Genomic DNA, 17,054 nt, shown 5'->3' with positions numbered 1-17,054 from the left:
TCGAAAAACCAAAAAAAAAAAAAAAAAAGAAAGAAACCATCTTAGTATTTGCAACCTTGAGGTGGGACATGTAATATCACCTGTAATTCTAGTATCCAGGAGGCAGATATCTGTAAATGTGTATCCTATGATATGGTTGCTAAAACTGCAAATAGTAAAATAATTCCTGTAGCCTGGTCTACACAGTGAGTTCCAGGACAGCCAGGGCTTTATAGTAAAATTCTGCTCAATCAAACAAACAAGCAAATGAACTAAAAAGGACTGGATTCAGGGAATTTTGGTAGCTCCCTGGGGAGGGGCAATGCCTTTATCCGAAAAGGGTATGAAAGCCCCAAGCCAGTTTTACCCAACCTCGCCCTGGGTATCTCTTCATCCAAATCGTTTGCTCTGTCCTTGGTGTTGAACAAAGAAAAAGTTTAAAAGCCAGCACTGGGCTGGGGGAATGGCTCTCGGTAACACGAACGCCTTGCAAGCATGAGGACCTGAGTTCAATCCCCAGGGCCCATAAAGGCCAGATGTGATGATATGTGGTACTTGCCCTAACTCTGGGGAGGCAGGGAAAAGTGGGTCCCTGGGGTGTGCTGGGCAGTTAGCCTAGCCTAATTCACAAGCCCCAGGTCAGTGAGAGACTTATGTCACAGAACAATAAACACACATTCCCGTATGTATGTCTACCCCAACTCCTGCACACATTTATAATTAAAACTAGAAACACTTTGTAGTCTTCCACTGTCATGGAATGGCTGTGAGTTCTGGCAGTCTCCGTGCCTTCTTGTTTTAGGATTTATCTTAACAATTAAGATTCATTTCTGGGGCTGGCGAGATGGCTCAGCAGTTAAGAGCACTGACTGCTCTTCCAAAGGTCCTGAGTTCAAATCCCAGCAACCACATGGTGGCTCACAACCATCTGTCATGAGATCTGACATGTGTGTCCGAAGACAGCGACAGTGTACTTATTTATAATAATAAATAAATCTTTGGGCCGAAGCGAACAGGGCTGACCTGAGCGAGCAGAGGTCCTAAAATTCAATTCCCAACAACCACGTGAAAGCTCATAACCATCTGTAAAGATACAGTGTACTCATATATATATATATATATATAAATTTAAATACATCTTTAAAAAAATTCATTTCTGGATTGAACCTGGTTTTAGTATCCATCTCCAACTCCATTTTAGTTTGGTTTGGTTTTGGTTTTGTTTGTTTGTTTGTTTGGTTGGTTGGTTGGTTTTTCAAGAGAGTTTCTCTCTATAGCCCTGGCTGTCCTGGAACTCACTTTGTAGACCAGGCTGGCCTTGAACTCAGAAATCCGCCTGCCTCTGCCTCCTGAGTGCTGGGATTAAAGGCGTGTGCCACCACACCCGGCACTGTTTGTTTGTTTTAATGTATGCTACCTTAACATCTTTCCTGCGGGAAGGCAGACACTGTACATTTTAAACCTTCAGGATTTATCTTCTCTCTTTCTTTCCTCACTTCTAACAGGTACCAACGCAGAGAGAGCGTGGGACGAAGCCTCCCTTAGAGGAACTGTCCACCTCAGCAACCTCAGACCATGATCACAGAGAACACGAGAGTACAACCACTGTCAAAGTGGTGACTAGCCACTCTGTGGACAAGAAAACAAGTCACCCCAATAGAGGTGGGTCCAAGAGGCGGGACTAAGAAAACAAAGCCCGGGCCGGGCGTGGTGGCGCACGCCTTTAGTCTTGGCCTTTGGGAGGCAGAGGCAGGCGGATTTCTGAGTTCAAGGCCAGCCTGGTCTACAAGAGTGAGTTCCAGGACAGCCAGAGCTACATAGAGAAACCCTGTCTCGGAAAAAAAAAAAAAAAAAAAAGAAAGAAAAAGAAAAAGATAGAAAGGAAGGAAGGAAGAATCCCACACCAGGTTTTGTGTGAAGGATCTAGAATCCAGTGTAGCAACTGTCAAATTAGATTTAGTTTATTGGCTTTCTGGAGATATCTCTTAACCTTGAATGATACCTAGCGGTAGCTCCCTACAGGGACCAGTCACTGGCTCCCTGTGTGGTATTGCTGCCCCACCCACCGTTAAGAACCGTGTACTGGGGCTGGAGAGATGGCTCACTGGCCAAGCACACAAATACTTTCAGAGTTCAGTTCCCAGCATCTCACAATGCCTCTGTCTTCTGAGAGTGCCAGACGCAAACGCAGACACATAACGAAAGTAAAATACATATTTGAAAAGGAAAAACATCTTGCATGAGACGGGTTCTATGGCTTAGTAGGTCAGCAGGTAAAGAAAGAGGCTTGCTGCCAAGCTTGAAGACCTGAGTTCGGTCCCTGGAATGTACATGCTTGAAAGCAAAAAATTGAGGCCTAAAAATGTCTCCTGCAGGGCCCCACAGCACAGTGCCCTCATACAAGAATGAATAAGTAATAAAAACTTTTAACAAGTCCTGTGTTGACACGCAAGAGCAGCAACTCTACACTAAAGTTTCCCGCTTTGCATTATGGGTATTGTAAGTCAGACTCGGCAGGACTCTGGATGGTGTCCATCATCCAGGCTGGTGCTTACGACCTGAACTGACTTTGTAGCTGAGGCTGGCCTTGAACTCCTGACCATCCTACCAAGTGCTGGGATTCCATAGGCTGCTGTGCCTGACTGAATGTTCTTTGTTATTTAATGCAGACTTCAGGTCCAGTTGCCAGTCTGGCCTTCTGAACTCAACACTTTTTTTTTTTAATGATTTGTTTTTATTTGATGTGCATTGATGTTTGCCTGCATATATGTTTGTATACGGGTGTTGGATCCCCTGCAACTGGAGTTACAGACAGACAGCTGCAAGCTGCCATGAAGGTGCTGGGAATTGAACCCAGGTCCTGGAAGAGCAGCCAACACATCCAGCCACTAATCCATCTCTCCAGCCCCTCTACAGCACTTAGTCTAAGGCTTTAAAAAATGATTTTAGACCCAGGCTTGGTAGTACATGACCATAATGCTCATATTCTGAGGCACAAAGATTGCTAATTAGAGGCTAGCCTGGGCTACATAGTAAGACTTTATCTTACAAAATAGCCACATGGGGCTACATGAGATGCTGTCTCAGAAACAAAACAAAAGCTTCCACATTTGTGCATACCACCGTGTACATATCACTGTCCACAGTACTTAACACCTGGAAGCAACAGTGTTCACAAACAAGTGAAAAATGTAATATCTACGCATGGTGGAATATCACCTAGCTTTAAAATAGAAAGAAATGCTGGCACATGCTACAAAACACACGAGGCAAATTCACACTTAAAAGGATTTTTGTTGGCCAAGCATGGTAGTACACACCTTTAGTCTCAGGACTCAGGAGGCAGAGGCAGGTGGGTCCCTGAATGTGAGGGCAGCTCGGTTTACAGAATGAGCTCTGGACAAGCCAGGGCTACACAGTGAGGTCCTGTCTCAAAATGAAACACAAAACCATAATTAATGCCATGACTTTCTTGCCTTAGACATTTTGCTCCTATTTCATCAAGCTGGGTAGGGGTTCTGTTTGGTTGATTGGTTGGGTATTTTGGGGTGCTCTGGGTCTAATCCAGTCCCTTCCTCGGCTAGGCAACTGCTCTGTCTGCCACTGAGTTACACCCTGTGAAGTGCTTTGAAGTGCATGAAAAGCTTGCCAGGGCTGTAAAGAGAACATTAATGTTAAACACCAGGCAGAACCAAGTCAGGCTCAGGGAGGAAAGAACAAGGAGGGAGTGTTTCAACACATTTCGAAAGCGTGCAGGATTTCTCCTTTCTATGGTGATTCAGCGTCTAACTAGCAGAAAAAGCCGTCTTCCCCTTTCTCTGAGTGCTCCTGCTACTCACCCTTCTCTTAGGTGTTAGAGGGATGGTTCAGTGGCTAAGAACACTTACTGTTCGTTGCAGAGGACCAGGGTTCAGCTCCTAGCAACCACATAGCAGCTAACAACCATCTGTAACTCCAGTTCCAAGAGGATCCGACACCTTCTTCTGGCCACTGCAGGCATGCAGTGCACACTCTCTCTCTCTCTCTCTCTCTCTCTCTCTCTCTCTCTCTCTCTCTCTCTCTCTCTCACACACACACACACACACACACACACACACACACACACACACACACACACACACACATAAATAAGTTTGGGCTGGAGAGGTGGCTCAGCTGTTAAAGGTGAGGTTCACCACCTAAACTAAATCTTTGTTTAAAAAAGTAGTTGAGCTGGGTGTGGTGGCGCACTCGGGAGGCAGAGGCAGGCGGATTTCTGACTTTGAGGCCAGCCTGGTCTACAAAGTGAGTTCCAGGACAGCCAGGGCTACACAGAGAAACCCTGTCTCAAAAAGCCAAAAAAAAAAAAATGTAGTTGAGCATAGGGTACCTGTAATCTTAGTACTGAGAGGAAGAACTCGAAGTAAAGAGGGTGTGCATTGTTTCCCAACTGGGATGCTAGAGGAAACCTCCAAGAACAGAAGTGAAAAGCCACAAGGGACCAGTTCTCACTCAGCCTAGCAGGGCTGGCTGCTGCCCCATGATGCATACATAAGTCTGATGTCAAAGAAGAGTGGAGTAGATAGCAGGAGGCGGGCAGGTTACCCTTCCCAGATTAGAAGCCTGCTGGGAAAACTTTCAAATGAAGCCTCTCGTTCTCTGCATTTTCCAGGATCTTGATAAAAAGGTGAGGCAGCCACACACCTGGCTTCTTTTGCTATCTCAACGTGGCGCCAAAGTTTTCCAATCGTTTATCTCACAGTCCTGGGACTTAGTGTCCTTGGCTCTGAGAGTAAGATAAGACAAAATCCAACTGGTGCCTGTAGCTGGGAAGTAGCAGCCGCAAATTGATGGGAATAGTCACAAAGACACCACTCTGTCAGGGCTGTCTTCAAGGAAATTACCCTCATTGCGAATAGTTTGTTACATTCCACTTAAGGTAAATTTATCTGCCAACTGTTAAATTATAATCATTAAATCCTTACAATTCCCTACCATCTTGTTTTCTTTCCTCTTTATAGATAATGCAGGGGATGAAACGCAGACAACAGATAAGAAAGGTAAATGAGATTTTGGTATTCCTTTGGTATTTCTGTGAATTTTTTTTTCTTTTTTTTTTCTAAGAATTCAATTCTTTCTTGGATCTCAGTCAAACTGTAAACAGAATGCAACATCTTCCCCCTCTCCCTCTTTCATCTCTTCCTTTCTCCCTCCTTCCTTCCCTCTTTGAAGAGGTGGGAATTGAACCCAGGACTTTAGGCTAGCTAAGCCAGTGCTCTAGCACTAAGCCGCATTCCCAGACCACTTCTAACTTTTTACTTTGAGACAGTCTCACTAAGTTTCTGCAGGCTGACTGCTCTGCCAGGCCCAGCACCTTCATCTTTCTAGTTACTAAGAGAAAAAAGGAAAGCATGTATATTTGAAAAGAAATCGGACTGGGGGCATAGCTCAGTTGTAACTCTGTTAGTATGTGAAGCCAGGACTACATAAATATGTATTTGTGCATGCATATACACACACACACACCTCCACCCCACCCCACACTTGGTGTATTTACTTAATGGCAGCTGTGGGGAATAACAACATATCAGTTACTCTATTATAATGACTAAGCTCTCATCTTTCTTCTTTGTTATGGTAATAATTAGTTTTCCCACTTAATGTTGGCTGTAACTTTTCATACTTTTTTTTTTGTTGTTGTTTTTTGTTTTTTGTTTTTCGAGACAGGGTTTCTCTGTATAGCCCTGGCTGTCCTAGAACTCACTTTGTAGACCAGACTGGCCTTGAACTCAGAAATCCGCCTGCCTCTGCCTCCCCAGTGCTGGGATTAAAGGTGTGAGCCACCACGCCCGGCATTCATACATTTTTTTAATGTATTACACCTACTTCATTATGTTGAAGTATGTTCCTTCTCTTCTGAGTTTTCCAGGGCCATAGAGAAGCATGCCCATCAACAATGAAGCCAGTGTGTTGTGTGTGATAAATCTAAGAGACTAGGGAACCTCTTGATTCACAAGATGGGTTTAGACCCGGGCTGGAGCTGGGACATGGCGGTACTGTGCGGGGCGAGCATACTCAAGGTCTGGGTTTGCTCTCTGGTACCAAGCCAAGAAAAATGGCTCAGTGTTTCCACACTTGACTCAGCTGGACTTGGGAGACTAGACGAGCCCATTCCCTAACGAGAACAGCAGGGCAGTTCTGCTACTTGCTTGTGACATGGAATTCAGCACATCTCTTTCTTCCTGGGACTCACACTTTCATCTCCCCCGCCCCATCCATTCAGATGGCTTGCCAGTAGTCACCCTGGTTGGAATCATAGTTGGCGTCTTGTTAGCCATTGGCTTCGTCGGAGGGATCTTCATTGTTGTTATGAAGAAGATTTCTGGAAGGTTCTCGTAAGTAACTTCTTATCTGCATATGACGTGTAAATGTAGGCAATCCTGCCACTGCTCAAAACCTTTTCGTGTGCAGAAACCTCTGCACACGGTCCTCTTAGAAACACTTCACCTCTACAGACGCAGCCTCTGATCTGATCTCTTAGTTTTCCAACTGCTCAAAAATTGGAAGAAAAATCCCAAGTTTTAACTTATTTCCTAATCTAATTCCTTCCTCTGCCATCAACAGCAGGTGGGCTGGGGGCGGGGAGGGGGAGGGGGAAGCACTGGTCATAGTGCAGAAGCCCCTGTTCTGCTGAGGAAATACGCTGTGCATGTGGGGCGCGGAGCGTGTTTTGCATTTAAGTCCCTTCCCCACACCTGTCCCTCACATCCTTCCACTGTGTAGCTCATTATATCCTCCTGATGTTGACTTTAGGCAGAAAGACTCCTGGTTAAGCTTCCTTTAGAATTCAGAATGTTCCAACTCAGGACCAGAGGAAAACCAGAGAAATATGATGGGTGGGGAGGGGAGAGGATGTGTCATCTATGACTGGGAGGCGCACTGTCCTGCAGCTGTCTGTGCATCATGTTTGTAAATGTCTGGGGTCCTGACCCCTGGCTATGGAAGGTGTGGAGGGGAATACAGAGATGAGGGGGAGGTGTGGCACCAGGTTCCAGGACTGAAGCTACAGAAAACGACACTAGGATCAATTGACAGTGGGAAAGGGGGTGACTAGTCACAGTCACAGTAAAAGTAATAATTTTCTTTATCTTCACAGGCCCTAAAGAGCTAAACAGAACAGGTTGTTCTCCCAACACATCTGAAAATAAGAGAGCTTCCAACTTGCCCTGTTCCCCATCCTCTTCCTGTGGAGGAAGATGACCCATGGCGTGCCCACCCACCCCACCCACAGCCATGGTGACCCCTCCGCTTGGCCAGCAGTACCAAAGGAAAGATACAGGACAAGCCACAGCCCCTCAAAGCATCTGCCTTTGGAAAACTAAATTTTTAACATAAATGTTATGATCGATGATTCAAAAGACAACATGCTTAGAAAATGGAGCAAAGCCAAGACAGTATCGCCAGCTTTAGCAACTGTAACCATGGGTTCACCCTGGCCAGTCCCTATTACTGTTAAGAGGCATAGAGTCTGGAAATGTTACATCACAGAGGCATGGGTCCTTTTGCAGTTGCCAACTTGTAACTGCACTTGATACATACACATTCCAGCCCAGTCCTAAGCATCCACTGTGCCTTCAGTTCCGGGAAGACACTGCTTTTTTTTTTTTTTTTTTTTTTACAAGTCTCCAAACCATCTCTAAGCCTCCGATGAGTTGAGGAGCCACGTCCTCATCTCCCTAGGACTCAAGCCCTCAGATCAGCTGCATCTTTCTGGATAATAGAGACCTCATCCTGGATGCTGAGAACACTGTTGGATGTCACAAGATGCTAAAAGGCTCAGCCGCTGTAGAACCAAGAACATTTCAGTAGAAGTGACTCATGTTGGCTTTAGTATAGGAAGTCAGACCGACCAGTTTCTAACACCTGCCTTCTGCTTCTCAGGACAGACAGGGAAAGCAAAAATAATCTTGTATAATCTTAACTGCTTTTATGGGGTGGATGTAAAGGTTTGCGGTTAATAGAAGATATTTCCAGTCTTCGTGACACGGGGACTCAGTGTTGCTGGGACAGAGCTGTAGTGTCTTGGTCGTCTGTGTTGGTACCCAATACAGTGTAGACATCTTTTCAAATAAAACCTGATTGTGTCCAAGAATGAGGCCAACATTTGACACTTCCATTGACTTTAGATGTCATTTCTGCTGAGATTAGAATTTTTCTTTTCTTTTCTTTTTTTTTGGGGGGAGGGGAGTTCAGTTTTTTGAGACAAGGTTATCCCTGGCTGCCTTGAAACTTGTTTTGTAGACTAGGCTAGCCTCAAACTCTGTCAGCATCTACCTCCTTAGTAGTGGGACTAAAGGTGTATGCCACCATGCCTGCCTGGCTAAGATCTTTTTTTTTTTTTTTTAATTTATTTTTATTTTTTCAAGACAGGGTTTCTCTGTATAGCCCTGGCTGGCCTCGAACTCAGAAATCCGCCTGCCTCTGCCTCCCGACTGCTGTGATTAAAGGCGTGCGCCACCACACACGGCTAGATTATATCTTTTATACCTAGCTTGCCTGTTGACTTAATGGAGAGAGAAGCATCCAGGGTCACAGGAAGTTCAACCCCAGGGGGGAAAAATGGACCACAGCTTTTACCACCGTCTACTAAAACAGAGAACCCAAGGCCAAGGAGAGAAATGGGGTGAAAACCAGGGTCATCCTGAGTCGTTTACCCTCTCTGGTATCAGGGCTAGCAAGATCTTCCTTCCCTTGGCTTTCACTTCTCTGTACTATGAGAAGCCATAGGATGGAACAATTTTACCTAGCTCTTGATACTTTCCTAGGAACCTGACTTTGGGTCCAGAGCTCAGCTCAAGAACAGGCGGTGGTAAAGGCAGGAGTCTGCAGGCCTGGGGAACCATGACTCCATCCAGAACCCACTTCGCACTCGTTCTCCTCCATGGAGACTGCCTTAGTCAGGGGCTGGTCCTCTCTGTCCATCACCTGGCCCTACCACTCTGCTGGACTTCTCTGAGCCTGTGCTCATGTGTAAAGGTTGAGTGTTAGCAAGAGTGACCACCTTCCTCTTTCAAAATAAGTGAAGAGTGGGGCTGGTGTGTAAAGGCACACTCTACACAAGCCTGAGGACATGAGCTTGATTCCTGGAACCTCGGGGCGACAAGGAGAGAACTGATTCCTTGGACAACCATTCATACTCACGTAGGGACACAGTAATAAATAAAATTTTTTAAAAGGCCGGGAAGTGGTGGTGCATGCTTTTAATCCTAGCACTTGGGAGGCAGAGGCAGGTGGATTTCTGAGTTTGAAGCCAGCCTGGTCTACAGAGTGAGTTCCAGGACAGCTAGGGCTACACAGAGAAACCCTATAGATAAGAGAAATGTAGATAGGATTTTCCTTATATCTGAAATTCTTAGGGCCATAAGTATTCAGACTTTGAGGAGAGGGTTGTTTGAGATGAATTTATTTTCCCCAAAATTTTTATATTATTTCTGTGTGTATGTGTATTTTGCCAGCATGTATGTCTGGGTCACATGTGTGCCTGGAGCCTGTGGAGGACAGAAGAGGTCATAAGATCCCCTGGAACTGGAGTTATAGACAATTGTGAGCTGCTACGTTGGTGTTGGGATTGAACCCAGGTCCTCTGGAAGAGCAGCCAATGTTCTTTACTTTTTTTTTTTTTTTTGAGACAGGGTTTCTCTGTGTAGCCCTGGCTGTCCTGGAACTTACTTTGTAGACCAGGCTGGCCTCGAACTCAGAAATCCGCCTGCCTCTACCTCCCAAGTGCTGGGATTAAAGGCGTGCGCCACCACACCCGGCACAGCAGCCAATGTTCTTAACTGCTGAGCCATATCTCTAGCCTCTTAAGATAGATTCTTGTCCCATAACTCAGGCTGCCCTTGAACTCACAAGCCTTCTACCTTAGCATCCCCACTTCTGAGATTACAGGCATTGTGCCTGGCTCCAGACATTATAATGTGGAATATTATTGCCACCAGTCGAACATCTCTAATCTAAAACTTTTTGTTTTTATTTCATGTACATTGGTGGTTTTGCCTACCTGTGTACGAGGGTGTAAGATCTCCTAGAACTGTAGTTACAGATAGCATCGATCTGTCTGCCGTGTGGGTGCTGGGAATTGAACCTGGCTTCTCTGAAAGACCAGCCAATGCTCTTAACCTCTAGTCATCTCTCCAGCTTCCCCCCGGCCCCCTTTATCAGATTTCAAAATTGGGAATCCTCAACCTGTCTTCTGGTTTTTTGTTTGTTTGGCTTTTTGTTTTGTTTTTGTTTTGTTTTTCAAGACAGGGTTTCTCTGTGCAGTCCTGGCCATCCTGGAACACACTCTGTAGACCAGGCTGGCCTCGAACTCAGAAATTCACCTGCCCCTGCCTCCCGAGTGCTGGGATTAAAGGCGTGTGCTACCACACCCGGCTCTGTCTTCTGGTTTTATTCAACTGGGGGCTGTTGAATTTGCCAGACATCAGGAATCCTGTGTGCCTGATACCCCAGAGAAGACTGATATATCAGTCCATCTATTCCTTGTTTTTATAGATGCAACTCCTTAGAACCCCATTTAATCTTTGGGGCTCATTTGTAACTACTTCCAGAGACTGCAGAAAGCTTCCCTTGTCTAACCGAAGACTAGCCACATCTTCTAGTCCAACAGCCCCAAAGGGAATGTAGGCCCCTGTCCATCTAGTGCACGTGTATCTTCCATTATAAACACTCACAAGGAGTGCTAAAAAGCACAGCGTCAGGCTGCCAAGGATGTGGGATGTTTAGGGAAATGGCTTTTTTCTCCTCCTCTACTCCAGACATCTGGGGTGGTGGCAGTGATGGTGTTCCCTGTCACTGCTGTATTAACTGCCTTCATTGACAGTGCATAGTGACACACACCTGGACTCCAAGAACTCAGAAAGCTGAGGCAGGAGGGACATGAGTTCAAGGTCAGCCTGGCCACTATGTGGTTGCTAGGAATTGAACTCAGGACCTCTGGAAGAGCAGTCAGTGCTCTTAACCGCTAAGCCATATCTCCAGCCCTGTAACCTTGTTATTAAGGTCTGAATGAATTGGATTTCCATAACCAATAACTTCATAAAGATCCCTTTTCCCTTCCTGCCTAATTCCCCTTGGATAAATAGCTGGGTGACTTCATTTCTGTATGAAAGTATTTGGATGAAACACGCTTATTATTTCTTTTCAAAATGATAGGAATGTCTCATCTACATTCCATAAACATTTCTTTGGAGTTGGTGATTTAATATAAATACCACTTAGTGAAATTGAAGGACTGACAGCATTTGCTTTTAAAGTATAAGATAATTTATCCAAAAATGGGGGCAATTTTCTTTTGTTTTGCAGGGGTTGTGTGAATATGTGTGTGTGAATTTGTGTGGTAGATATGCACAAGCTTGGGGTGTGTGTGTGTGTCTGTGTGTGTGTGTGGGGGGGGGGTGTCTCTGTGTGTGTCTGTCTGTGTGTGTGTGTGTGTGTGTATGGTCTTTGTGAATGTGTGGTATATGAGAAACCTTCTTTCCTGCTGCTGGTCAGGGTGGTTAGCGATTCCTAAAACAGTACAGGATATTAGCATTGTTTTTGGTTGTCTCCCTTCGTTTAAATGTGTTAGAGACACCCCACACGCCATACTCAGGATATAGAGGCACGGAGCTGGAACTGGCCTGGAAGTCTCCTTTCTGAGACCAGCTTTCAGAGAATCTGAAAGTACCATGCATGCTGCCAAGGGGGAGTAGCAAACAGGAGTCTCAACCAGCTGTAAGACTTACAAGTCATCGCAAGGACTGGGCTTGCAGGATATCTACAGTAATGCAGCAGTACACCTGTGTTTTAGGTGTAACGAACAGTTGTCTGATTGGATTTAAGGCCCACTCAATGGGAGCAAATTCATGCCTGCTACTGTAAAGCTAACCCACTACCCGTGGATACAGAGGTCATAGACACTAAAGGGGAAATACGTCTGCCATTTCCTAAGCCAATGCAGTCGTTCACTGTGCTCTAAATATTTATCCATCTCTTCACAGATAGCTGTTCCCCCAGGGATGAGTGCCCTGACAGGTTGTCTAATCAATCCCAAAACCCTAAATAAATATACACACAAGCAACAATAAATGGGGTCTCCAGGTTGTGTGCATGAATGTTAACAATAACTATGGAAGAAGAGGTCATGAATTAGGTGGGGCACAGGAGTTGGAGAGGGGAGAGAGGAGGGTGGAAATGATGCAATACAGTACTCATAGTAGTGCGCACGTGTAAAGCCAGTGATGGGGGGAGGGGAAGAGGGACAGGTGAAGACTAAAGGATGCCTGGGGCTTGTTGGCTCCAGGTTCATCGGGGGCGGGGGCCCTGTCTCAAAATAAAAAGAGAATAGTAATTGAGAAAGATATGCCATGCCAGAAAAACATGAAAGCTACCACCACTAGGGTGACTATCCTGGAGCCACCAGAAGCTAGAGAAGGCTGGACCGCTTCTCCAGAGTCCTAGCTCTGCCCATTCTTGATTGCGGGTGGGAACTCTCCGGAAGTGGGAGAGAATAAACTCTTGTTTCCACCCTCCGATCTGTTGCCCGTTGTCACAGCTGCCCTGGGAAGTTAACACCCCTGTGAGTAACCCACCTCGAGGGAGGAAGCTCTTCACTGCTGTCCAGCCCATCCCAGATGGAAGGCAACTCTAACCTCTTCACCTCTAACCCTGAGCCGTTCACCTGAAGCCTCCAAACAATGGGCTGGCGGACGTCGGACTTCCTTTGTGATGGACAGATGTTGCTAGGCCTTACCGACTGTCATTCGAATTTATTGTCAGTGGTGGAGTTATCCGTGTTGAAAGATGTATGGCCTAGAACAATAGGCATAGCCAACACTGAAATGGGTATTGGAATTCAAGGGCAGAGCAAACTGTGCCAACTCCTAAACTTGTCCTGGTTACAAACCTTAAAACACCCTCCCTGCTCAAAGTTTAATTTGAATATACAATTCAAACTATGAAACATGTTGACGCTTAGAGCAGTGGTTCTTAACCTTCTTAATTCTGCAACCCTTTAATACATTTCCTCATGTTGTGGTGAACTCCCCCTTCCCCCCAGACCACAAAATTATTTTCATGGGCTACTTCGTAATTGTAATTTTTCTACTATTATGAATCGTAATGTAAATATCTGATATGCAGGACATGTGATATGAGATCCCTGTGGGGGTCGCGACCCACAGGTTGAGAACTGCTGCTCCAGAGCGTCTTGGCTTTGGATTCTGAATCATTTGTCCACATGTGGGAAGTCTGTCCATCTGTGTGGGTGTGCAGGAGCGCGTCCTCACTTTTAATAGTTTGTTGCCTTCTGTGCTTAAGGTTTTTCCTGACTTTTAATCCCTTAAGAGGCAGGGAAAACAAAGCAGACCAGGATCATAGACAGTAACATGGCAGTCACCTGCAGCGGTGGCTCTGGAGGAGCCAAGAAGAGCTTCCTTGCTGCCTCCCCTCCTCTCTGTCCCCTCCTGTCCTCAGACTCCTGTTGTCTGTTGCCTGGAGCCTGCCCTCACTAGGCTGCCAATGGATCCTGCTAAGGGAAGAGTAAGAAGAGAGAACATGGTGTGTGTATAGCACACTTCCTGTCTGCCGAATAGAAATGCGGTCACAGTTGACCTTAGGAGACCACACCTGGCACAAGTAGACAGTACGCATGGCTGTATCCTGCAGTGTCCATCTCTAGGCTTGTGGCCATTGACACTCCTAGCTGCTTGACCTGCTGAGATCTGATTGCAGGCGCCTCAGCTCTTAAGCCTCTCGCTCTGCTGCCACTCAGTATCACTCCCTCAAAGTCCTCTCCACCGCCACCTCCAGATAAGGCATCAACACACCCTGCTTGTTCACAGCCACTGTCACTACTGTGCACTTGTGGCTTTCTGTGCACTTACCTGTGTCATATCCTTTCCCCAGATGGGGCGTACACTCCCATATTAATTTTCTACAGCCACTACAACAAAAAGGCTACACATCAGATAGGTAGCCTGAAACAACAGCTCCGGAGCCCACACATGTGAATTCAGCAGCGCTGCTCTTTCCTTGGCTGCCCGGAGAGACTTTTGCCTCCATAGGTGTCTGGCTGTTGCTGGTGTTCCTTGGCCTATGGCGGTATTGCTCCATTCTCCAATCTGCCTTACACTGATCTCTTCCTATTCCCTGTGTGCTTGTGTATATATCCCTAGGCTCCTCCACATCGACTTTCCTGGAATGCAGGTGCCTGCACTAAGGGCCCACTTAGATAACCCGGGCTAAGCTCTTTCTCGCCAGGAATCTTAATTGGGGCTGTAAGGTGGACTCAACAGGGAAAGTGCTTGCTTTGGAATAGTGAGGGCCTGAGTTCGATTCCCGGAACCCAGGGACAGCTGGGCCGAGTGGAGATGTGTATAATTTGAGCCATGAAGTTCCAGAAGCAGAGACAGACAGATCTCCGTAGCTGACTGACCAGTTAGCAAAGCTAGCTTTGTGGCAAAGCTCTAGGTCAATGAGAAACCCTGTCTCAAACAAAAGGGAGAAGCCCCTAAGGCCTGACAGCTGGGGTTTGTCTTCTGATTTCCATGCGCATGAGCACGGATATGCACACATATACCTGCATACACACACACACACAAGCATACTCGTGCACATATGTGCATTCATATAAACACATACACACGAAAATGAACCTTATCTTATTTAATTACTTTTTTTTGGCACAGAAGATTATATTGACATGTTCTCAGGATTAGACTACTAAATACAGGAACTGTGTGTCTCATTCTCGCGGTATCTAAGAGCAGACAGGATGCCCTGGGCACTGAGTTTTACAGCACATTCCTGTGAGTCTGACAGGGACCCTAGATCTCTTTGAATGCAATAGTATTTCTGGGTTTTTTTTGTTTTTGTTTTGCTGTTACTATCACTGAATACTGCAGACTCCGTAATTTAAAAAGAACAGAGGTTCATTTGGCCCCCATGGACAAGGAGACTGGGAAGTTCACGAGCAACAGGCCGGCATCTTGGGTGGTCTTCCTGCTACACTGTAACATGGTAAAGGACAATATGAGTAGAAACAGCAATCCTGCCAGAGAGAGTTTGATTATATACAAATCCACTCTAGTGATAATCACTCATTAATCTATTTATAAAGGCAGGGTCCAGGAAAGTAACTTTCCCAACGGTACCCTGTCCGGGAACCAAGTTGACACTGAAGGACATCAAGCTATATGCTATAGTTTGACTCCAAACTCCGCCCCTCCCCCCCCCCCCCCCCCCGTGTTTGAACACTAGGTCCCCAGCTGGTAGTGCTGTTTGGGAAGATTGTGGAGCCTCTACAGGAAGGAGCCTTAGAGGGTCTTGAGGCTTTAGAGCCCTTTCTGCTTCCTGCGTTCTGATACAGTGCAACCAACCAAGCAGCCTTCAGCTCCCGCCTCCACACCTTCCCGTTCTCACTGCCATGTCTGCCATGCTACAGTGCACTATATTTGTCAGGAACTGTAATCCCAAATAAGACCTTTTTCCCTTAAGTCGATTTGTAACTTAGCAACAAGGGAGTAACTTAGATAGCATAGTAGATAGATTTACAACATATGGAATTCCCCTCCCCCTCCTTCTGCCTTCTTGACTCTGTTATCATTGTCCCCAGTGGCTGACTCTCTGACAGTTAAATTCTGTATGACTAAGCTCACCTCTCCGTGAAACTCATTACCACTCACTGTGGATTTATAAAGGCCCCACATCCTAGAAGAAAGACTCATTCAGAGTTACCCATGTCTTAGCAAGAACACAGGGAGAGATGGCTTAGCGGTTTAGAGCACTGACTGCTCTTCCAGAGGTCCTGAGTTCAATTCTCAGCAACCACATGGTGGCTCACAAACATCTGAAATAAGATCTGATGCCCTCTTCTGGTGTGTCTGAAGACAACTACAATGTACTCATATACATAAACAAATAAATCTTAGAAAAAAAGAAGAAAAGAAACAAAGAAAGAACACAGGGAGCTGGGCTTGTCCACATACCTAACCCTCTACATCCAGCCTTTGTGGGAAACAAAGACCCTCACTTCATAGTAAGAGCTCTGAAGTCTCAAAGTAGACAAAGTGAAGCTGTTTATTTTCCACCTGACCTGGTCCGGTATCAGCCTAGAACGGCAGGTGCAGTGCCTGAGGGAGAGTGCAGGCTTTCTAACCCGGGTGGATGGTCCTTCCTCCTTTTCTGAACAAGCAGGAGGGTACAATCTTCCAGCCATTTATGTCTCATATTTCCCTCTCTTGTGTTTGTCCTTTTTTTTTTTTTCTCAACAAAATCTAAGGATGGTTCATCTCTACAGTTTACATACATCCTGTTTTTTTTTTTTAAGTCTGTTCCATGAGTGTTCTTGCAAAGCAAGAGGGGCTGGGGGTGTTTTTCTACGCTAAACTTCTAGAGTGTGGGGGGGGGGCTTTAGCAGATTTGGGGTGAGAAGGGAGTAGTCAGATGAGCAAGTGTCAGCAGGAGTCTAGTGTTTTCTGTTGTTTGTAGGAGACCTAAGTTGGGTGGAGGCGCCTTTGAAAATGAGCCATTAGATTTTATTGCTAGTACTTCTCCGAAATGACGGCAGTTTTAGGGCACGTTGGTGTGGCTGAGCTTATCAGCTCCCAAATCTTCTCTGCATTTGGAGCTGACAATCGCCCTGGGTCTGATCTGGATTCCATCAGGATTGGATTCCACCGGGACTGAATTCAATGGGAGACTTCTGTCTACCTCCAGGCTCCACCTCCCTCCCCGCCCCCGACTACCGCCCCCTGGTGGCCGCCGAACCGCAATATTACCTTCGCATCTCCTAGTTCTCACCAGTCACATCTAACTTTAAAGTTCCTACAGGAAGAAGCCCAGAGATGGCTTAACAGTTAACAGTCTGAAGTCACGTCACATCGACAGCTAACAATCATCTATAATTCTAGCTCTGGGAGATCCAATGCATCTGGCCTTAGTGGGTACTGCACTCAAGTGCCCATGTGCGCTCTGTGTGCATGTGCGGGGGCGCGCGCGCGCGCTTGCTTAAAATTTTTTGAAAATCTTTTAACATTCCTAAATAAAAAGGAGGA

The 17,054-nt window shown here is 46.0% G+C and overlaps 1 protein-coding gene across 2 annotated transcripts in view; it reads left to right on the top strand.

The window, feature by feature from the left end:
• The window catches only part of Pdpn (podoplanin), a 32,156-nt gene extending 24,024 nt beyond the window's left edge, over positions 1–8,132 (top strand). The window contains exons 3-6 of one of the 2 annotated variants that reach the window (NM_010329.3): positions 1,485–1,641; positions 4,980–5,018; positions 6,242–6,353; positions 7,115–8,132. In NM_010329.3, coding sequence (NP_034459.2) covers positions 1,485–1,641; positions 4,980–5,018; positions 6,242–6,353; positions 7,115–7,121 — 315 coding nt within the window. In that variant the 3' untranslated portion in view covers positions 7,122–8,132. The remainder of the gene's footprint in view (positions 1–1,484; positions 1,642–4,979; positions 5,019–6,241; positions 6,354–7,114) is intronic. The other variant, NM_001290822.1, reaches the window with a different exon arrangement.
• Positions 8,133–17,054: the final 8,922 nt, after the last annotated feature.

This window comes from Mus musculus, chromosome 4 (assembly GCF_000001635.26).
Source record: "Mus musculus strain C57BL/6J chromosome 4, GRCm38.p6 C57BL/6J".
NCBI lineage: Eukaryota > Metazoa > Chordata > Mammalia > Rodentia > Muridae > Mus > Mus musculus.
Note: the sequence above shows the minus strand (reverse complement) of the source record. Positions and strands in the feature narration are given on the sequence as shown.